The sequence below is a fragment of the Xyrauchen texanus genome, chromosome 41 (assembly GCF_025860055.1).
Source record: "Xyrauchen texanus isolate HMW12.3.18 chromosome 41, RBS_HiC_50CHRs, whole genome shotgun sequence".
Classification (NCBI taxonomy): domain Eukaryota; kingdom Metazoa; phylum Chordata; class Actinopteri; order Cypriniformes; family Catostomidae; genus Xyrauchen; species Xyrauchen texanus.
Genome location: NC_068316.1, coordinates 5,368,235 through 5,392,153, shown reverse-complemented (window position 1 = coordinate 5,392,153; position 23,919 = coordinate 5,368,235). Strand labels below are relative to the sequence as shown.

Genomic DNA, 23,919 nt, shown 5'->3' with positions numbered 1-23,919 from the left:
CAAATCAACAATAAAACTGGTGTAAATCAGCTTGCAAACAGTAAAACTATGCAAGCTCATTAATTATTCAAGCCTGAGAACACCAGCTTTGAAAAGTAAAATTTACTTTATTTACCCGTGAAATTAATTACAACTAGCAAATAAATATGCCATGGTTTTCTCATTTATGATTCAGGCATTCTGCATTGTAAATATAACAAACAAAAAATATTAAGATTTACTTATAAGCTATGTTTTAACGTCAAAAGAAGAAGAAAACATATGTTTATGTTTTAACGTCAAAAGAAGAGAATATACAGATGATGCATTTCATAATTGGATTTTTGGAATAATCCAATTGTTATTGGGCATCAGCATTCTGATGTTGTGCATGCAAGCGCACTCCTTAATTACATTTCCTAATAATAACAAATGTATTGGAATATTTCAATATTCTGTCAGTAACCCTGCAATAAAATAACCAGAGTAAGAGCAGTGTGTTTCACAATGTTTGTTTTATTATTCTGAACATAGCCCGGTGTCACAAAATCAACTTAATTTGGTTATGTCTTAAAATAAAAATAAAATAAAAAAATGAACAGGGAGAAAACATGTTTCTTAGATGCATTACACAAGTCAATTAACAGCAAGATGTTTTATATGTGGCTCTGAAAAATGTCAAGACTGTAAGAAATTGCCACTACATATATTAATTTGCACAATAACAAGCCTATTCGTTTTGCTAACTTTAGTGAAATGGTCAAAGCCAACCGAAGCATAAAGGAAAAGTACAACAAACCCCCACCATTCATTGGAATTACAATAATCAACTTTATTAGAGTACCTAAGGATTATAACAGCTTTTCTAATGTTAGAATAACTGAATTACTAGTTTGTTGTAATGATAGCTACATAACAGCATGCCATTGCAGTTATAGGTGGAGTTTTAAAGCACTGTGGTTAAGCAAGGGCAAGTTTTGTACAGCAAATCCTTACCATTTACATAATCAGTGATTCAAAGAACCTAACCAATGAGAACAGCTTCCAAACTCACTTTTTAATGTGTGATTTTCACAATACGTCACATTACAATGTATGCAAAACAGCAGTGTATACATGTTGCAGCTCATCAAAATTAAAATATGTAATATATACGTGATGAGCAATTTAAATTTTAGATACTACAACATGCTTTAAGAAATTGTTGCATTTATTCTCTTGATCAGTTACATTGCACTGATATGAAATGCATCTATGCGAGTTTTTACTGGTAGGTTATAGTTTGGTGTAGAACTAAATGATCACTGCGAGTATGGCTGCATGATTAAAATGATTCAAGCGATTCGAATCTGAACCATATCTCGTCCCTGAACGGCAAGGGTTTGCTGTTTAGTAACATCTCAGTATATTTCTGCTGTGTGTGATATACAACAGAATCTGACAGCGGATTGGAGTCACATTTTAATGCATTCGACATGTTAAGCGCATGGTTCGATTTGTGAAAAGAGGAGAGCATCCATGTACAAAGTCAAGAGCTACCACGCTGTAACAAACTGCTATTGTCTCAATTACAGACATTAAAAATAAAAACAAAAAAGAAGAAAGTTCAGAACCACTCCCACCCCTCTGCAACACTACTAGTAGACTACAGGCACACTTTTAGGACCCTTATTGATATTATCGGTGAGGGGTTCAGATACACAAAAAACAATTCAGCTAACTTATTCAGCAACTTATTCAGCTGCTTTTCACTTTTATTTTTTAAACAAGCATGCCGTTGTATATGCATCCTAATTTTTTAGTTTTGGTGTCCAGTAACTAACTTAAAATGTATAGATCTGTATAAACCTCACCGTTCTAACATGCCTTTCCTTCTGCGTCTATGGCGACATGATTCAGTTCAACATAAAGCTTGTGGTCGATGTAATGTTCCTGGAAGAGAGAGATTTGCGCACTCGCAATTTTAAAATAGAATTGAACATGGTGCCAACACATTACAGACATTTTTCTTTCTTGGTTGGTTTCTCAAGCTAAACAATTAGAAATGTCCAATCTTGCTCCTGCAGTGGAGACTGTTTTGACGGTGGAGTGAGCAATATGTTTTTTTTTGTTTTTGTTATCTGATGATTTACAAGACATTTCTAAGAGAGTAAGGTTTAAGACAGAGGGTCATAACAATCATTTACAATTAATTGCTGTATGACTGCCCTTCTGGTGGTTGAGGAAGCTTCATATTCTCTTTGGACATCATAAGACGCCTTAGCTCTTGAAGAACGACTTTAATGCTATATGAGTTTTGCCATTTTGCTAGAATTGGTATGCTACGTGCATCCACCTGTAACGACAGAAGAGAAAGGGAGGGGAAATGCAGAAGTGAGTTATATTGATTGTAGTAACACAGTGATCACTATCTGAGCTGCATACTTAATTTAAACACAGACACAGCATTAATAATCTGCCACAAAACGGAATGTTCCGGGTTCAATAATGATAGTCAAGCTGTATTGAGAGCATAATGCTTATTACCAGAGAAAATCATTTTGACTCATCCCTTAGATTTTTTTTTTAAAGCAACAACCACAGTTATAGTAGAGCACTTACAATGGATGTAATCACTAAAGTACACATTGTTTCGAAAGTATAACCACAAGACATAAGGCTAAGGTATACTTTGTTGTTCCATCTCGAGCACTAAGCCTATTATAGTATCCTCTTTTGACAGCAAACCCATACGGATACATTCGATGCACATGCACTATGACTACTCCGTCATACTCGGTCCGCGTGTCCAGAAAAACTAGGCTGCACACAAACAGTCCGCACGTACTGTGCTGATGATGAAATTTGCATCATGCGAAAAACCAAAGTATACTTTGGCCTTTAAAAATAATATAAGTTGCCATGAGACTAGTGTGCTAAAATCATTTATAGTTTGAACGTGTTCTAACTAGAGATGCGCACAAGCAATCGACTACTCGTTTCCGCACCAGCACACTACAAAAATTTTGCGCATTTATTTTTTGCATTTGCGTGTCATGGGCAACACTGATTTATACTTCAGTTTCCATCGGAATCGCTCACCAAATCTCGCAGTTAATATGGATTCCACTCGGGGGCGCTGTAGACGTGAGTCGACAAGCAAAGCCAAATGTTGCAATACGTGCAATAGATTTATTCTTATTGAATTCTACTCTATTGACATTCAGTAATTATTAGAGTTATACATACCAATGCACGAAGATCTGCTTTTATTGTGAAAAGAAAATATGAAGCAGTATGAGAAACTTGGTAGCTTACTAGACCATTATGCGAGTATGTACACTAAATATCTGAACACGGACATTTTATAAAAAGCCAACTTTTACCACTTGTTTTATTCATATGGCTTATTTTTAACATAAATTGTAAACTACGAGTAAACGATTACTCTTTCTATTGTTGTGGGTTAGAGTAGTTGACTAAAAAATAATTTGAAAATGCCCATCCCTAGCTCTAACGCAAAAAAAAAGCTTTGCGCAGCACCATGAATGGAGCAGAACGCAAGTGCCTTGAGACACATTTTTAACAGTTACGGTTCTTTTTAACATGACACAGCATCTTAAAATGTGGTGCTCTTGCCTAAAAAGCTGATAAAACAGTGTGATGCAGCACAAAGGTCAAAGACCCCCTTATAGTGCATATTTACATAGGAAAATAATAAAAGGAAAAAAGTGCGGATGGATAGAAAAACAGGTTTCTAACTCCAACAAAACTAACTTGCGCACCAGCACGGGATGTGACATAATTATCAGTAACATTACCAAAAGTTTATCCACTTAGAAAAGCAGTCCCACCTCAAAAAGGACAATTTAGACAACTTTAATATAATAAATGGTATTTTATTGAATAATTCATGTTAGTGATTCAACGACATTACAAGCTTCATATTTCTGGAACGATTACCTTGCATTGCAAGCGTGTTACTGTAACTGTCATTTTCTGTCATTTTCACCTCAATTTTGTTTGGGGTGCGAAATCAATATTATACCACAATTGCCATGGATAAACCTTCACTTGCATTGAACCCAGAACATTGCTTTAAATAAAATGTCTTCGCTTAGATTCTTCAAAATTTTCTTGCCAACAAAACATGCATCTTAAACAAAGAGCAAATAAAAGTGGGTAATGTGATTATGAAACAAGAACCTTATTTTTCTTTAAAAAAATAAGCAGTGAAACAATTTTATTTAAAAATATTAATAATTGAATAACTTCTGTCCACCAAATTAAAGTAATGTGGTGTTACCAACATTGTTGAAGATAAAAAAAAAAAAAAACACAAAATAGAGGACCAACCCTATAGACCACCAACATACTAAAAATATTTTCCAAGACCAACAACAGTGTGACAAAAACATTCTGCTAAATCAGTCCTGTGGTATCAGTATAACTGCTAAACAAGAACTGTGGCTTTCTAAATTGTGGGTACCACATTTAGTTAGGGATGTACAAACAGCTGTATTTCTCCTACACTTTGCAGTAGGGGGACATTTTAAACAGGCTCATTCAAATGTATCTAGTAGGCAGTAAATTGATGGAGGATTTCAATAATTATGGTAGCATGCATTTGTTTCAACAAGCCAGCTTTCTGTGCCTGGAATTTAGTTACACTCACAGCAATATAATTCAACCAGACAAACATCTCTGACTTCAGGGCATGCATTTCAAAGAATGTGATTCAATATGCCACAGAGTGACATTTTGACCAACCTATTAAGAACAACCAAGATAAAATAGGTTTCAATGATACAACAATCCTTGGTGATGTAATAAATAGCTGCTACATTAAAGTGGATAATTTTCTATTCTGTTTAGAGCTGCAAACCAGAAGTGTTTTCAATTAAATATCGGAAAAATGCTCAAACATTACTGACCAAAGTACCTCTGGCTGTCACTCAAATTACTGCAACGTCATTATTGACATTATATTATTATATAATGATTTACACAAAAATTTTGTGAAGTATAGGTGCAATATGCTGTTGCAAACAAACAATTTTAGTTCAAAATATGAGAACACTCCAAATGATGTTATAAAGATGATTCCACTTACCATCCCATTGGAATTATTTATTCCATTCATGCTAATTTTTGTTACAAATCTAACCGTCGGTGGTAATTCGGGATATTTAGGTCCACACTCCACTTTCAGGCTGTATATCCTGTTTTCGTAATTAGTCTGAAAAATAACAAAAGGTCAAAAGTTTAGAGCTGAATGCCAAATGGAAAACGAAAAGTGAACTGAACTATTTATCAAAAGAGGACCGGCCAGTACACCTATGAACCAATGTAAGCAGCAGTGTTTCATTTAACTTGCTTTTTGCTCCACTTTAGATCACGCTAGTGCCAACAAGATCAAAGAGTTTACAGGGTTCCCATACCTTTTGACCAACAAATTTACATGACTTTGCATAACATGATTGATAACAAATTGTAGAGCTACCATAACTAGAAAAATGTATATTGACGTTATATTGATTGACATACAGTATGGTGTGATGGAGCCACATTGGTGCTCAAAGCTTTCAATCATGCTTTAAAGGAGTAGGCCTGTCGCGATGATTAAATAACCGTCTGATTATGTTATTTGATCAAACCGCAGTTATTTGAGACAATGCGATTACTGGGCATTATGGCTGAAACGATTATTGACAACGTCAACAAAAAAAGTCGACAAATGTTTGTTGTTGAATAGTCTTTTGATCTTATTTAACTCTAATGAGGGCCCATGAGTGGAGCACCAATCGCAACTTGCGCCTGATTAAGAGGAAAAAAACCACAGCTCACAAGCCAGAGTTTCCAAACAGCTTCAGGTAATGTAGATCGCAAAGTATTAGGAAAATATACAAAAATACAAAATAAGTAAATACTCTCGTTGAGGAATAAAGTGGAGCTGGATCTGCAGTTCCACTTAAGCAAAACTTGCATGTCAATGCGTTTTTAAAGGAAACACCATGGCGAGTCTTTAAAAGCCTTAAACGGAAATCATAATTTATACCTATTTTATTATTTTATTTATATATTTGAAGTAAAATATGTCAAAATTACTTCAAGCACACATGCAGAAAAAAGCACAAATAAACAGACAATTGTCTAAAACAGACAATTAATTGTCAATCGCAATTATTTGTTTGAAAATTAATTGTCAGCCAAATTCCATAATCGTGACAGCCATATAAAGGAGTTTGATTTCCTGGTCACTGCTAGACAGAATTTACGAATGTTCTAATTAGTCAATAAAAATTAAAATTTGATTTACGATTGAACGTACTCGCGCAGGTCCGATGATCATGCCTGTCCACCGTGTGAGAGTCATGTCCTCATCATCCTCCAGACCCCAGCTCACTGTACCATCACCAACACCCTTCTGCCCTTCTTCAAGCTCTTCCAACAAACGAAAATTACGAGGAACTTTAACTCCTGTAAAGAACCAAAGACAATTTAGGAACAAGTAATCAAGACAATGTCTCTCTGAGTAGCAAGTTAAACCTTTTGTTTCATTTGAAGCACAGTAATTGACATGATGTGAAGCTACACTTCACCGAAAACTATTTTAAACAACATTTTTAGTATTATACAGTTCATATTATTTGAATAACTAGCCTATATTGAATATTAGCCACATTGCAAGAATATTTAAGTGAACTGCACAAGGTTGAGATAAAATAATGAAAACATTACAGCAGCTGAAATGTGGGTCAATGTGACGCTAATTTTATTTTTTATTATCCGTATTCAAAAGTACGTAAAAAATGCAATTCACTAAAAACAATTACTTAAATACACCTCTTCTACTGTATGATGACAATGTTTTAATTTATTGATTAATGTTTATATATAACATATTCAAAGTATTTAAAAGCTTAAATTCTTGGGAAGAAAAAAAAAATTTCGACAACAGATTCATATTTTATTAGCATTTCTTAAAAAAAATAAGCAGTGAAAGTACTTTATTTGAAAATATTAATAATTGGAAAAACTTTAGTCCACCAAATGAAAGCCATATGGTGTTACCATCATGTTGAAGGGAAGAAAAAAATATATATTTGACATTTTTATGAAAAGGCACATTTTGTTCAGGTCATATGGAGTAACCCTTAGAAATCTTTTTTATATTCAGAACTTCTTAAACTACTTCAAAGTGTTCTCATCAAAAAATCCTCCATGTGCAGCAATGACAGCTTTGCAGATGCTTGGCATTCTAGCGTTTGTCCAGATACTCGGGTGACATTTCACCCCACACTTCCTGTAGCACTTGCCATAGATGTGTCTTGTCGGGCACTTCTCACACACCTTACAGTCTAGCTGATGCCACAAAATCTCAATGGGGTTCAGATCCATAACACTCTTTTCCAATTATCTGTTGTTCAATGTCTGTTTCTTTGCCCACTAACCTTTTCTTTTTCTGTTTCAAAAGTGGCTTTTTTATCTTTTCATGTGACAACACTGAAGAAATGACACTTTACACACATACACACACATTTTATTGTTTTTGTCATTTTAGTGTTATTTTTCACATAAGATTGATCTTATCATGATGATCTCATCAATGCTACACATTGCGCTGCAGACAGCGGGGGTGAGAGACGAGTGTCTCCGTGTTAGAGTGCGCATCACCCGGCAGAACTTTATATCTCTCCCGGTCTCGACTCTCGCTCAGATTGTGTCTGTTCCGCGACTGGTTGCTCTGATCGCAACGAGAATGACAGTTTTGGAGTTTGTGTTTATTTACATGGCAGGCTCCCGTATTATATGAACTTTAAGGATGAAATAAAGATATATCGCCAAGCAATGATCCGTGTTATTTTTTCTGGCCACCAGTTCAGTGTCGGTCTGCTCGGCATCTATCTCCACACTGAACACCGGAAACTGACATGACCATACGTGACACTCCCTAAACTGAGACTGACTGGTCATTTTTTTATTAGCAGTGTAGAAAATGGGCAAACAGCTCTCAGAGATTGGGCTGTCACGTCCACACATGCACTTATTTAATATAGTCACAGGATTTTGCTGTCATATAATCGCTCAGGCTGACATCGCGATTGCAATATGATTTATTGTGCAGCACTAATATATATATATAAAAAATAAACACATTTCTACATGAAAAATGTGTTTAATAAATGATTAAGTAGTGTACACATGTATTTAAAGTGCAAGGGAAGCATTTTAATACCTTTAACAACCAGTTAAGATCCTTGCCATTTTTGGGGATTTCCGCCTGGATTTGGCCTACCCAAATTAAAAAGCTTCCCATTCCCACATACTTTGGCCTAAATACACAGTTTTGGTGTCATTTTACAGGAAACCCTTTGAAGTTGCATAAAACACTGCTAAAAATTAAAAAAATTAAATATATGTTGTCTGAACAGTAATAACTCTCCTAAAAAAGAGGCGCTTTTTGATTTTTTTTATATAAATTCATTTTTGAAAGTGTATAACTCAAGCCCTGTAAACCCTAGCAGCAAGCACAGTTTTGGCTGTTTCCACTAGATGTCAGCAAATACCTGAAAAAGGAATTTTGTCTGTATCATGTTTTATTTAATATCTATTTCAATTTATTTGAAGGGAGGAATATTACCTTTTTTTGGTGTACTTTCTACCTACCCAAATCTAAAGTCTCCCCATACCCATATACAGTGCTATAAATGCAAAATCCCAGTGTAATTTTACAGAAAACCCTTTGTCATTACATAAAACACTGTTGAAAGTGGTAAATATGCGCTCAGGTGTCTGGTGAGACGCGTCTGTGTGTTTTGGGCACGTAACCTACCCAGTGATCACTTCACAGTCTGGATGCAATATCACAGCCCCTGATTGGTCTATTTGATCTTGAGAGACATTGCCGGAAAGCAGAGGGTCTAAGCTTTACGGCAATATATGCTTTATCCGGATCGGATGTTTACATATTTTCCTGGATTGTTGAATATCATATAACATTACTTTGTGGTGTTTCTGCACTCAAGGGATTACTTGGGCACACAACCACAGAAAACACTGAAAAACGGCTCATTTTGCAGAGAATAACCTAAGGTAAAGGATTACGTAGCATTTGTGGCTAACTGTGCTGTCTAGTGCGAGTAGCACGGCAAATATTCAATAATTTCACTTGTATGATTGTATACTTCATGATTCATTCGAAGTGTATTAGATATGTGATTATACTTCAATAAAAAGACTTATTGGAACTTCTTACTGGCAATGAGAGCTTTCATTTGATACATGGTTTGTACATGTGCGTCATATTTGAGCGATATGAGACATATGTATCCAAAAACGCACATAATTATGACACGAATTTTGATGGGTGGAACTATGTAATTTATTGTAAATAAGTTACTTAGTGTAAAACAAATGCCAAAGTGATGCATATCTCAAGAAAGTAGACATTCTAAGCTTTCAAATGGTACCAGATATGAGCTCATAACTCCTCCGCATACATTTAAAATTGGAAGTACATTATTACTGACGTAATTTTAAATCCCGGAACCGGGATCGTGGATTTTAACTGGTTGCACCACATGACATTTTTAAAATCATTAGATAAATATTTAGTATAGGCAAATATATAGTACAATATGCTATAAATGTTTTTCAAAAATGTCATGAATACAAAAAGGACACAATGATTATACTCTATGAACTTGTGTTTTAACTAGACTTTTAAAATATTTCTCATTTTTATCACCAAAGGTAATCTTATTGGTCAATGAATGACCCTTATACACTTTCAATTATACATACATACATACATTAACCTAAAATCTTGATGAAACAAAGTTCATGCATATTTCATTTGTCAACTACATGTGTACAAATTTCATTGTAATGGTAGAATATCAAAAAAGCAACTGAATTGAAATGAACTGCATGTAATATTGGGGTGAAAATATGCTGGTTTTAGAATTTCAGAATGATGACAAACATTTCTGACAGATGAATATCTCATTCAATATGAAAGCAAAATCAGTTTTCCTTTTTTGTGCATGAGTAAAACCTCTTATTTGAGAAACATTTAATGTAGAAAGTATTTCTACCTGTGATGTATCAAATATGCAATGTTTGTAACTAGATACACCAAGATTTTTTAACAGATACTGCGATGATGAAAAAGTGGAGGGACGAGATTTACAAGTTTACGTGATTGTCTAAAGCAAGAACTAATCACTCATATCTGAATAATAAGCAAATGGCACCTGCTCTATCGGTTTTCCTCTCTCTCTCTCTCACTTCCTTAAAATCTGAAGGCAAAGAAAGCATGCACAAGTCTAATTACTGAATATTTAAGAGATCAGCAAATGCACCTCTGCATGCAACTCTTAAATATATCAACATAATCTGAATGTTACTCTACATTGTGTTGACATGCAACAAGGTCCAAATTGCAAAATGATTAAAAACTTCTCTTTAAGACCATTGAGCTTAAACAGGTTTAACTAACCTTAAGATAAAGGTTGCTTTTAACATTTATAGATAAAGAAACTTTAAACACAATGCAAGTTATGTTGAGATAAAAAAAAAAAATCCATATTGCAACATTGATGAATTTCTCAATTGATCGGAGCTTTAGTGGACTAAAACAAATATTTTTGGTGTGTGTGTGTGTGTGTGTGTGTGTGTGGTGGGGGGTTTGTTTTATACACATCTAGGCATATAAACTTTAAACTTAAAGATATATTCTTATGAAATGGCTCCACATTGGAAATTGTCATTACATGCAACATTGGGTTTACACTCAAACGTCTCCAATTATATACATTTTAAAGCTAAAATGACCCTCTAATGGGTTGGATCTTACATATACCAAAATGTAATTTTTATACTCAAATATACACTTTAACCCTTGTGCAACCTTCGGGACATTATTGTCCATTACATTTTTACGATCATTTTGTCTGTGTTAATGCCAACAGCACACATTTTGCCAAAGGTGTGTATTTTGGGTGTGGGGGGATTTTGAAATTTCAACCTTGATTCCTATAATACATCTATAATACAAATCTATACTAGAATACACAAAATAGTTACACTCAGGAACTTCAGGACAAAAACGTCCCCATTGAAACTCCAATATTTAATCCCAGTGCCATTAAAGCATAAAATCATGAATTCCATGATATTATGCTTTCATTCCAGAGCCCTGGAATAAAAAAAAGATATATATATATTTTCCATCAGATGGCTCTATTTTTCTTCATATGGAGCAAAAACATGCTTTTTTCCTATTTTCTGTATTATACAGCACCACAGGCCAACTGAATAAATGATGCAACTAAAATTGTGTGGGTGTGTAGGTATAGATGTCAGAGTGTGATTTGTATGCATGTATAAAGAAATGTGTGTATGTGTAATAAAACAACAGTGGCATTATATAAACAAACTGGCATTTAAAGGGTTAAAATCCTGAACATGAATAAATATTTGGCAGTTATTATCAGGATTGATGTTGGTTAAAAAAATAAAAATAAGTCAGTGAAAGTGGAAAATAATATTAATATATAATATTATCGCAGTTTTTTGATGCAGACATTTTTGTCCACAAAGGAACTGTGTGAGTTTTATTTTTTTTATCTGACACTGCAAAAGAAATAATGCATCAAAATCAATGTTGTTGGTAATCATTGACATATCCCAGACTATGATAATAATAATAATAAAAAAAATTCCCTCAGCATTTAGTATATGGAAAATTATTCTTTTTGTTTTCTTCTTTTTTTTTCATAAAAACTGTGGCATTATACAAACAAGCTGGCATTTAAAGGGTTAAAATTCTGAAAATGAATGAATTTGGTAGATATGATCAGGAATGATGTTGGTTAAAAAATTATATTAATATCTAACATTATTATGGCAGTTTTTGATGCTGGCATTTGTCCTCTAAGGACCTCTGAGTAACTTTTTTAATTGACGCACAAGGGTTAAATGCCATATTTACATTCACAGGACATTAAATCACTGTAAGGAGTGTCATGGTATGCACCTAAATATCCCTCTCACACAACAATAACACATTTTTCTAAAGTTCTATGATCTTTAACATGTTTAAACGACTCTGTAAAGGGTTGTTAACCTGTTCAGGTCCTGCTTTGACACATAAACATCAGTTAAAGGCCCGTTTTGTCATGACAGTGGACGGAACCAGCAGCGGCACGCGGGTAAACGCTCCGCCTCGCCTCACATTAGCACGAATACACCCGCCCAACTCCACGATATCGCATTCAGATGATATCTTAGCACCATAAAGGGGGGCATTAAAATTAAATGCATCTTTTAAGTTTGAGTGATTATATAAAAAAAAAATTGGTGCTATAAATGTCTGTTTGAGGGCCGTTAGCTCGATGCTAATACATACACAGTCCTAACTGCACACACTTGTGTTAACTGAAGTAAATAAAGATAATTAAGCACAGTGAACATCTTGAATAATGCATATTGGTTTGTAAGCCGTGGGGTTAACGGTTCTATTGTGAAAATACGGCAACGGAACAAGGCGAGGATTGAGGAGATTGAGAGACAAACCTGAGGAGGCCGCCATCATGTCCAGCCCGAATCCAAAAGCGCACGAAAAAGCGTCATGTGACTAATACGTCACCAGTAGAAGTACTGGATAATGATGCCAAATTCACAAACGAGTCGTTCTTTTGTGTTGACTCTTTACAATGATTCGGTCGAACCGATTCACAAACCGTAAAACTACGAGGTGGGAACAATGGCTTACATACACTGGGGCCAAAGGTTTGGAATAATGTTCAGATTTTGCTCTTATGGAAAGAAATTGGTGCTTTTATTCACCAAAGTGGAATTCAACTGATCACAATGTATAGTCAGGACATTAATAACGTGAAAAAAAATCCTATTACAATTTTATTTTAAAAAAAATAAATTAATAATAATTCTTAAACTACATCAAAGAGTTCTCATCAAAAAAAATCCTCTGCATGCAGCAGTAAAGACAGCTTTGCAGATCCTTGGCATTCTAGCGTTTGTCCAGATACTCAGGTGACCTTTCACCCCACACTTCCTGTAGCACTTGCCACTAGATGTGACTGTCTTGTTGGGCACTTCTCACGCACCTTACAGTCTAGCTGATCCCACAAAAGCTCAATAGGGTTAAGATCCGTAACACTCTTTTCCAATTATCTGTTGTCCAATGTCTGTTTCTTTGCCCACTCAAACCTTTTCTTTTTGTTTTTCTGTTTCAAAAGTGTCTTTTCTTTGCAATTCTTCCCATAAGTCCTGCACCCCTGAATCTTCTCTTTACTGTTGTACATGAAACTGGTGTTGAGCGGGTAGAATTCAATGAAGCTGTCAGCTGAGGACATGTGAGGCGTCTATTTCTCAAACTAGAGACTCTGATGTACTTATCCTCTTGTTTAGTTGTACATCTGACCTTCCACATCTCTTTCTGTCCTTGTTAGAGCCAGTTGTGCATTTGTCTTTGAAGACTGTAGTGTACACCGTTGTATGAAATCTTCAGTTTTTTAGCAATTTCAAACATTGTATAGCCTTTATTCCTCAAAACAATGATTGACGAGTTTCTAAAGAAAGCAGATTCTTTAGAAAATCTTTTTTTTTTTTTTTTTACCATTTTTGACCTTAAGACATGCCAGTTCTGCACACTGTGGCAACTCCAAGACAATGTTAAGCTTAATTTAATGAACCAAATCGCTTTCAACTGTGTTTGATATAATGGCAAGATATTTTCTAGCACCAAATGATCAATTTTGCATGATTACTCAAGAATAAGGTGTTGGATCGATGGCTGCTGAAAATGGGGTGTGTCTAGATTTGATCAAAAATGACTCTTTTCAAATAGTGATGATGCTGTTTTTTACATCAGTAATGTCCGACTATACTTTGTGATCAGTTTAATGCCCCTTAGGTGAATTAAATTACCAATTTCCTTAAGAAACATCCAAATCTGTACATTATTCCAAACTTTTGGCCACCAGAGTAAATAGTTAAAATATTTATGACGTTATTAATAGTATTGGTAACATGTTAATTATGTAATTAAAAAAGGACTTAAGTGAACCATAGACTAGTGTTGAAACAAGATACCTTATTCACAGTAGCACCATCTTTGGCATGCACTGTATAAAGCTATCAAAAATCTCCTCATGCTGTCTTGACATTTTTGTCTAGAGAAATCTCTTGGAAAAGTATTTTTCATTGTTTCTTCAGCTGAAGGATCCAATAAACCTTTAAACATCTGTACAACCGATTGAAGAGAGACGTCTATCCCTCACAGCCTCATATGTGAATAAGGTCTATACACTACACATTTGACGCCAGATAACCGAAACCAAAATAAAGTGATACATTTAATACAAAATTGAAATGGAAAGTGTCGCATGGGGGTTTCTGGTGACACTTCCGAGTAATCACACATAAGAATATGTGAATCACTTTCTCAACCGGTTCATTGAAGAAACCGTCCGAACGAATCGATTCGTCAATGAATCGGACAACACCAACGCTAGTGTTGGAGGAACATGGGGAGGGGCGTGGCACCTCTGCAAAGACACTATAGAAGATTGTTTTTGTTTTCTTTGTGTGTGCAAAAGATAGTGAACCTGAATGAAAGTTAACATGTTCTCAATATGTAAACGTTATTACTTAAAGGAATATTCCAGGTTCAATACAAGTTAAGCTCACTGGACAGATTTTGTGGCATAAATGTTGTTTTAAGCAAAAATGAGGGTTACAGTGAGGCGCTTGCAATAGAAGTGAATGGGGCCAATTTTTGGATGGTTTAAAGAAGCTTTTACACAACTGTTCTGTTAAAACTAAATTATTTGATCAGTGAAGTTTTTGCGGTCGATTTAGTTTTAGTTTTTACAGCGTTAAGCCATCATGGCAACTAAACTGTAAAATCGTATATAGCTTTACACAGAAACAGTAAGCGATTTTATCACATTAAAATAGTGTTATTGTTTATGTCTTGTGGCTACATTTTTAAAACAGTATTTAAACGTTTACGGATTAGCCCCATTCAATTCCACTGTAAGTGCCCCACTGTAACCCACGTTTGCATTATTCAACATTATGCCACAAAAGCTGTCAATTAAGCACAACTTGTATTAAACCTGGAATATTTATTTAGTTTAATACATTATATAAGGGATTTAAATCCAATTTCACCCATTTCCACACAGCCTTTTTATTTTTTTTAATATATACAATTGTATGCATTTATATTACATTTTTTGGCTGGTTTGTTGTGTAACATTACATGAGTTTTGCACCTTGCTACAAAGCCATTCCTTGAGACTTTAATGAAAACAATTCCAAACTGGATAAAAGTGAATCAATTCATTTGGGCCGGTGAACAGATTTGGATATATAACAGAACATTATTTCTCTCCATTAATAAAAAAAAATATGCATTAGAAGAATTAAAGCATTAGGATGAAAAGCACCTGCATAATGTCAATAGCACAGATGTATCAACTATATAAGAAACTAAAGGCTTCTTTTGATCAACAAAACATATTTATTGCAACAAATATTGCTCTAAAGAAACAGAACAGAATAAGTAACTATGAAAAACACAGAAGCAGACATGTGTGTTTACAGCAGTCGCACAGTCTTTCCTGTGACGGTCAGATAATCGTCATCAGCAAGTGCCCGAAGTGCCTCATCAAACATCTCCTTCGTGATGGCCTGAAACAGTAAGACATCAAAAATTATTTTAAATATTGCAAGACAGAGTAGCTTATGCATTATATTAGATTTATAAAAAAACAAACAAGAAAACATGCTTACAGCTTCAGACTGGCCACGAAGATCATCAAACAGCTGCTGGTACTTCATAGCTGGCGTTTTGCCCTTTGATTGGATGAGTTTCTTTAGGGCCTGGGCCACTTCCTCTTTACGCTTGCGTGCTGTAGCGCTCATACCTGTCCAACGAACCAATCAAAAACATCATATACACGTTAGAGGAACTATTAAATAAGTCAGACGTAAGGGTGTACACAAGCAATAAGTTGAAGTCCAAACCCAGCCAAATGAGTCCGAGCAACCAAACATGAACAGTTTTGTTTGTAGATCTCAAAGTCCTACCTGTGGTGAGGATTGAGATGTCCACGAATCCTGTTCTGGGATCAGTCGCAGACTGTTTCAGTGCCTCTCTGTGGAGTCTCTTGGCTTCTTCCACATCGATGGACTCTACTTTACTGCAGAAACGCACTTTAGCGTGAGCTTCTGCCAATCTGATGAGAGACTCCAGCTGTCGGGGGTAAGCAGACACCATACCCCTCCCACTGCCGATCTTGCGCATGTCTACGTACGCCTGCAGAGCACAAATATAATTTTTTTATATTGTACACAAAGTATTAAATACACTATATACACTACAACTGGTCCATACGTTATTTTTATACCTCAATTAGGGCCTGACTAGCCTCTTCAGAGAGTCTGGGGTGCACAGATGTGCGAGCAAAAGCAATGTAGTCTTTCAGCACAGCCATGTCCAGATGTTCCTCTTCAATTTGTTCTTCACTCTGATAATACAGAGACACCAGGTGATGGGCGAGACGTCTGTCATATGCCTCATCTTGTGGGTCCAGCATCAGGAAGATCAAATCAAACCTGAGAAAAAGAGATGGGAATATTGTGGGGGGTTCCAACAGAAATTGTTTTTTTGATTTTCAGTGAGCTTACAAATTTGGTTGACATCAATGCTCAATACAGTTATTTTGGTAATTCTCAAGAATCCTGTCAAGAAAATGTCCTGGTCATTTTTACCCAAAATTTCAAAATAAATGAAATTATATATTGCATAAAGAACGTAAGAGAATAAAGATTTTTCTAGGACAGTCAAGCGCATTGTATTCCCCAAACCTCATTACCGTAACACATCCAAACTTAACTACTCCAATTGATTTTAATGATCTTCACCATAAGCATCAGGGGTAAAATGTGCATAACAGTCAATGGCTTCATGAAAAATCCATTTTCCTTTGAGGAATGTGTTACATTTTTAATGGCCAGCAATCCCATGTTATATTAAGCCAGTTTATTAGTCATACATTCTGTACCTTGTTTATTGTTCTTAATGACCCTGGTTAATGGAATGATTCATCAGAAAACTAAGTAATACAAAAATGCTTTAATGATGCTCTATCAAAATGCAATGATTTTCTCAGTTTACACATGTATTTAGCAGATGCTTTTCTCCATGTCTAAAATGAATTCGAAGCATTATGTGTGGTCAGGGAAAAATACCACAGCCAAGCATGTCAGAATCCAATTAAATCCTAAATTAATACCAAATACATTCCTATATTATTCTCCAATGAATACACTAAGTCTGAAATGTGTTATATTACATAAGTTAAATGCATTGTGATTGCCTTTAGAAGATTCTAATCTAGCATTTTGTGTTTTTACCTGGACAGCAGTGTATGAGGAAGCTGGATGTTCTCAATGGTCGTCTTTTTGGGGTTCCACTGAGACTCCACTGGATTGGCAGCTGCGAGGACGGAGGTTCGAGCGTTGAGCTGGCAAATTATTCCAGCCTAATACAAGCACACACACCAATAAAATCTGCATTAAATTATCCGACCTAACAAAAATTATTAATTCTCAGAACTTTGTAGAATGACCTACTGGACTATAAAGCCACCAATGCACCAAAATGACTGCAAGAAAAACTTTGATTTCAATCCGGTTCTTTCCCTCACCTTGGCAATTGAGAGCGTCTGCTGTTCCATAACTTCATGCAGCACTGATCTTGTGCTGTCGCTCATCTTATCGAACTCGTCAATGCAGCAGATGCCGTTATCACTAAGCACGAGCGCTCCCGTCTGCAGTACCAGCTGTCGGGTTTCTGGGTCCTTCATCACATAGGCTGTGAGACCCACAGCACTGGAACCCTTTCCAGATGTGTACTGCCCACGTGGGACGAGGTTATACACGTACTGGAGCAGCTGGGACTTGCTGGTGCCCGGATCACCGCAGAGCAGGATGTTGACCTCGGCACGGAAGTTTCCGCGGCCCGTTTGACTAAAGTCCTTACGGGTTCCACCGAATAACTGCAACAGGATGCCCTGAAAAGAGATGGACAGCTTTTATAACTTGCATCCAGGGAAAAAATAGAAGGTTTGATTGGATCACTTCAGAAGACACCGATTAACCACTGGAGTCTTATGGAATAAAGAAAAACTTTGAGGCTGGTTTGCCAAAGCTTTGTCTAAAAGTTTAAAACAGCCTTGAAGTTTAAAGGTTATTTAGACCATACATCAAGCCAGCATAAGAGCCAACAGACCAAACTCAAGACAAATCTATCGTTTAAAATACTTAGGAACTCACTTTCTTGATGTCTTCATGTTCATAGATGCTGGGTGCCAGAGCGGAGGAGAGGCGTTCATAGACATCAGGTTTTGAGGCTAATTCTTTGAGCACTGCGACTCGCTCTTTGGTGAAGAGTTTCTGCTCACCATCTTCATCCAGACCATGAAGCCTTCTCTCGTCTGTTTTACGGAAGTGAACGGCATCGATGTGCGTCTTGTACACCGACTTCACCTGGCTCTGTCGAGGGTTTAGACGCATGGGCACTGCTCTGTAAATACCTGAGACACAGGAAACAGACATTCTGGGTTATGAAGAACTTATAGAAATTGACACTTTTTCATCTAAAACCTTGAAATTAGAAATACACAAGGCATGCCAAACATGACAAAACAAGACTCTTAAATTAGACCTATAACAAAAGCATATATAACAGGTCATACCAGTTATGTATATTCTGTCTCCAGGCTGTACTTTGTCTACCAGGTCATTGTGTGCATATACAACTGTGGTATGGGGCGTCTGACCAGCAGGCATGTCCTCTGGAGACTCCTGTAATTTTATCTGTCAGGGAAAAAGACATAAAAAGGAGAAAAGATATAAAAAAGGCAGACATTTCCAACCTTTATGACACCGGGTCACGGCACCAGATTCGAGAGACTAATCATAATGCTGTCACAAAGGAAAACCTTCCCTAACTAACATATGATGCCAAAACAACCAATAAGCACTATTTAGCAAAGGTAATGGCTAAAATCAAGACATTCCTTTGATAATGGAAACCACCACTCACCATTTGTTTGTCGGAAAAAGCGGAGCGATTATGAACCAGTGCCATGCTGTGTGTGGTATTGCAGTTCCGGCAGACAGCAGGTTCAGAGATGCGTCCGCGGTCCACCTCCACACGCGTGTTGAATGCACACACCTGACAGCGGAAAAACGCTTCTTGCATCTCCGGGATCAGCTGAGAGGTTCGGATCACCATTCCACTGATAGTGATGAGCTGGTCAATATCTGAGAAGATACATGTGATAAATGAGGAAATGCAATTTTCAATAGGCTCAAAGACCTTATTATTTACAATGAAATATCTGCTCTTTGTTAAAAAATGTCAGGAAAATACAGGGCTGTTCTGGGATAGTGCATTAAAGAACATAAGATGTTTATTGATATGAAACATTTATATTAAATCCACTTTAAGGATTACTCCATCAAATATTAACATTCTCTCACTAACCCTCAAGCCATCTCAGATGTGTATGAGTTTTCGGTCTTCTGCAGAACACAGATGAAGATTTTTAGAAGAATATGTCAGCTCTGTAGGTACATACAAAGCAAGTGAATGGTGACCAAAACTTGAACCTCCAAAAAGCATATAGGCAGCACAAGTGATTCATAACGACTCCAGTGGTTTAATCAATGTCTTGCCATTTAATCAGGTCCTTTTTTTATTTATTTTTTTTATAAAATTTGCAAAAATAATTTTGGGTGAAATCAGCAGTCTCCTTGGCAATCATGATTTCAAGCTTGATTATGCTTCCTATAGCGCCATCTAGTGCTCTATGCATGCGTCAAGCACTACGAAGTGTAATCAAGCTTGAAACCATGATCATGCTTCGAGACTGCAATATCAAGGTGTACAGTGGTGGTTTGTTTTCTCACAAAACTGATTGGATCGCTTCAGAAGACATGGATTAAACCAATGGACACTTAATTACTTTTATGCTGCCTTTGTGCTTTTTGGATACTCAAAGATTTAGTCACCATTCACTTGCATTGTAAGCGGCAATATTCTGGTAAAAATCTTCTGCAGAAGTCAGTCACTATCATCTGGTATGGCATGTGGGTGAGTAAATGAGAGAACTCTAATTTTTGGGTGAACCATTCCTTTAAACTGCTTGAAAAAATTCATTTCCATTAGGGATGTCCCGATTCAGAGCTCATGTACCTTGTAGTCATACTCGTAAAAATGCTCCTATAACAAAAACCGATACCATCTGACGTACGAATGTCATTATGTAAACTTTCAGCGCACAAATTAAAATCACGTTATATCCTAGTGACACACCTAGTTATTTTACCACAAAAGCTGTGAATTATCTAAATATATCGTTTGCATGAGCAGCGCACAGCAAAGTTTGAGTACTTGCGAATGTGTGGAGACGGTTTTGTGCTGACGCACGTACCTTCTAATCCTCCTCTGCTCATACAGGGAACACTGTCATGAGCATCAAGTGCTCTGATTGAAGCATATGAGAGAACAGAGCGCAAATTCACTTTGTAGTGTGTGGTACAAATGGAGTACATATTTAATTAAATAGCAGCCTTTACGGTTTAGTAATGACTTTGAGTCACACAGCAACCAGCTTTTTCGGAGTGGGAAGCTCGTCACAACGTCCTTGGTCATAACACAAACACTTCCAAAATAAAAGCTTCTATTCACTGTTGTATGACTACTACAACTAATAATAATAAATAAATAGTAATTGTATTATATTTAAGCACTATCTTATAACTGTGATGCTCTGTAGCGCATGTAGTGTCTGTACTCGTACTCTGTCAAAAAATAAATAAAAATGGTATTGGGACATCCCTAATTTCAATGATTGTATACTTTTAAAAATTCCAGTGTGGATATATTGTTTGCATTTGATCTTACCTTCAGGATTGAGCTCACGCATGTTTCTGGTTTTTATAGCGCTGTAGGGACGCACTTGAATCTGATGCTCCAAAATGGAGTCCGGAAATCGATCGAAGAACAGCTCATTGACTGACATATCAAAGGTTGGAATGACTTCCTGTAAATACCAACATTTTCAAGTCATCAATTACAGCAACAATACAAAGACTAAGACATCAGGGACTAGTTATATTCTACATTAGTCGGTTAGAGATTTCACTTGCAGCCGCTGTTGGTCTTACCTGTGGATAACAGACCAGCTGACGGTACAGATCAGCATCAAATGTTTGAATATGATTGCAGTTCACATTCAACACAGGCTCTCCAACAACACTGATCTGAAAATACACACAAAAAAAACTATATGATTACTGCTATTATGTATTGGTGCATCTAACTTAGATCTTTACTCTATTAAAAATGGTAAAATAATGTCCTTTCCCCACAAAATCTCTTTCCAATCAGTTCTGAGAATCTCACCTCATCCAGTTTCTGCATGTATAGAGGCTCATTCAGATTCAGACCGGAACTCTCCTCCTCCCTGGAGTTGGGGTCAGTGAAACGCTGAAGGAAACGCTGCACAAAAAACCCCAACATAAATTGGTCATTTTCACAGGAATGCTACATTTGACTGAAACAGCTGTGGATGCCTTCCAAAAACATAATCCGCACCTGAAACTTTTCCTTGCAGGTCCCCACATTGACATCAGTCCCCCAGATCACGAGTCTCTGTCCTGCTCCCTGCTCACTGCCAGGTGCTGCATCTCCAGATGGCTGAAAATTGAGACCGATCCAATAAAATACAAAAATCCAATCAAAACATTCTCAATGTGCTGCTCAAAAGGAGTAAAGTATTTAATAGTGATTAATAAATGAAAGCCTGTGACATCATAGAGTATTAACAACCTCAAACACAAAGATGCTCACCGGTTCAGAGTGCATATCGACCTGCGGAGCCTTCCGCACTGATCCTAGATCAGCCCTCTGACGGGCCGGAGTCCCACGTATTCCGCTGCGGGGAGTTCCTTCCACCCTGGAGCTGGGAGTGCCATACATGAGCGGAGAACTGACATCGATCTCACTCTGCAGGACTGAAAGAAACCAATCCAGATATATAGAAATCTTCATTAGACTAGTCTCAAAGAATTAAACCTTCATTTATCAAATTACCTCTAAAAATCAGCATAAATGCTTCAGTTCAAAGCTATATAATCGCTGAATATGAAATCATACTCCAATGAACATAATAACAGATATATCTGGAATGTGAATATAGTCGTTACCAGAGCGTTGGGCCACAGGACTGGAGAACAGCGACACGTCCTGTGCGGCGGGACTCTGGTAGTCCATGGCCGGAGATGTGGGCATGGGCTGCAGATCTGTGGACGTGTCATGGGATCTAGAGCGCTGGGACGGTGGGGACAGGGGGTCCTCACTCGCAGCTGTACACACAGAAAATGAACGTAGTCTAAATGTGTACTTAGAAACTGCTAATAATCTGCCTGGCATTTATGAGGTATGTCAATGTTTATGTGCATTAAAAAAAATAAAAACTTACGGGTTGGGGGGTCTCTCTTACGGCTACTCTGAGATGAGGATGGCGAAGACATCTTTATTCAAATCTGAAAAGGTAAATCACACAATAAGTGAACTGAAACCCAAATTCTATATCAATCTTAGTAATTGCTATTATACAAATAATTGTTATTATCATTAGCAAACAATATTTTGTTCTTTCAGAACGTGAACTACTGATCTGTTAAGCAATATGCAATATTTTAATGACATTTTAAAGTAAATAAAAAGTGTTACTTTTTATTAATCTTGGTGTATTTAAAAAACTATTTCATTACTCGTTCTATTATTAAGGCTTGTTAGTTTGTGTAACTAGCTACTGCACATTTACAATTTTTTTTCAAATTGAAAAGGAAATGAATGCAGTTTAATAATGTACAGAATTTAATTTTTGTGTGGATGCAACAAGAGCTTAAATTAAACACATAAGGACAAAAGCTCATTTAGTGAACAGAAAACTCTAAAGCCAGACTAAAATAAATGTCTGCAATTGATTATTGGATAGGAACTTCAGACAGTAAAACACTAATTACATGCACAGAAAACATAAATAGGTAAATCAACATTAAAGACGTGTATACAGAATGCTTATTATTTAATCACAATTGGAAAAGTAAAAATGTGTTTTACGAGTAAGTAACTTCGTATATTATGACAATCCTAAAGTACCAGTGAACATAATAGAAACATCATGTGCCATTTTTCGTCACCACATTGATTTCACGATTAAAGTTGCTCAGTTTTCCACTCTGCACGTGCACTTTAATTTCGCATAATGTACGTTAACTCCCTATTATTCAAAGCCTTGTTATGAGGTAATCGTGATTCTGTTTATTTTCTATAGTCGCTTAGATTTTACAGAGAAAAAGCACGTACCTTCAGCAGTGTATCCTTTCCAACGTGAGCTGTGGCGCGAAACTGGCTGTGACGTAGATTTCGCGGGGAAATTTAGACCAATCAAGAATGTACATTTCTTGCCAACGGTCCAGAGGGGGGACAAGTGTGCTACTTGTGTACATATATCCTCTAAAAATTACCATTGCGTATATTATTTCATAAAATTGTACATATACATTTTAAAATAATACTAGAGCCTTTTAAAAATGTTCTTAAGTGTAGACTAACAATTTTAGGAGGTCTATTATAAATAGGGCTCATCGACTGTTTGGTATCGTCCGACATATTCGCGGGAAAGAAATAACTACGCAGAATAAATAGATGTATTTCCACTTACATCCACTAGACGGCAATGTGGTTGACAAGATGATCCAAAAAATACAACCTGAGTTGAGGACAGGATTTTCCCATGTCACATGTCTGCGGTGGTTGCATGAAAAAACATGTACACC

General features: G+C 36.4%; 2 protein-coding genes across 2 annotated transcripts; both read right to left on the bottom strand.

Moving 5' to 3' along the window:
• Window positions 1-475: 475 nt before the first annotated feature.
• On the bottom strand, window positions 476-12,600 carry ube2v2 (ubiquitin-conjugating enzyme E2 variant 2). Its single transcript, XM_052114258.1, has 4 exons — window positions 12,541-12,600; window positions 6,290-6,438; window positions 5,072-5,197; window positions 476-2,314 (listed from the first exon to the last, which is right to left on the bottom strand). Exons 1-4 carry the CDS (start codon window positions 12,557-12,559, stop codon window positions 2,168-2,170), a joined length of 441 nt encoding a protein of 146 aa, XP_051970218.1. The 5' UTR covers window positions 12,560-12,600; the 3' UTR covers window positions 476-2,167.
• Window positions 12,601-15,168: 2,568 nt separating this feature from the next.
• On the bottom strand, window positions 15,169-23,496 carry mcm4 (minichromosome maintenance complex component 4). The gene is made up of 17 exons (XM_052114075.1): window positions 23,447-23,496; window positions 22,554-22,617; window positions 22,279-22,437; window positions 21,923-22,086; window positions 21,668-21,769; window positions 21,476-21,571; window positions 21,238-21,333; window positions 20,975-21,113; window positions 19,109-19,329; window positions 18,759-18,879; window positions 18,337-18,596; window positions 17,709-18,074; window positions 17,416-17,543; window positions 16,407-16,614; window positions 16,087-16,315; window positions 15,790-15,923; window positions 15,169-15,687 (listed from the first exon to the last, which is right to left on the bottom strand). Exons 2-17 carry the CDS (start codon window positions 22,603-22,605, stop codon window positions 15,595-15,597), a joined length of 2,568 nt encoding a protein of 855 aa, XP_051970035.1. The 5' UTR covers window positions 22,606-22,617; window positions 23,447-23,496; the 3' UTR covers window positions 15,169-15,594.
• Window positions 23,497-23,919: the final 423 nt, after the last annotated feature.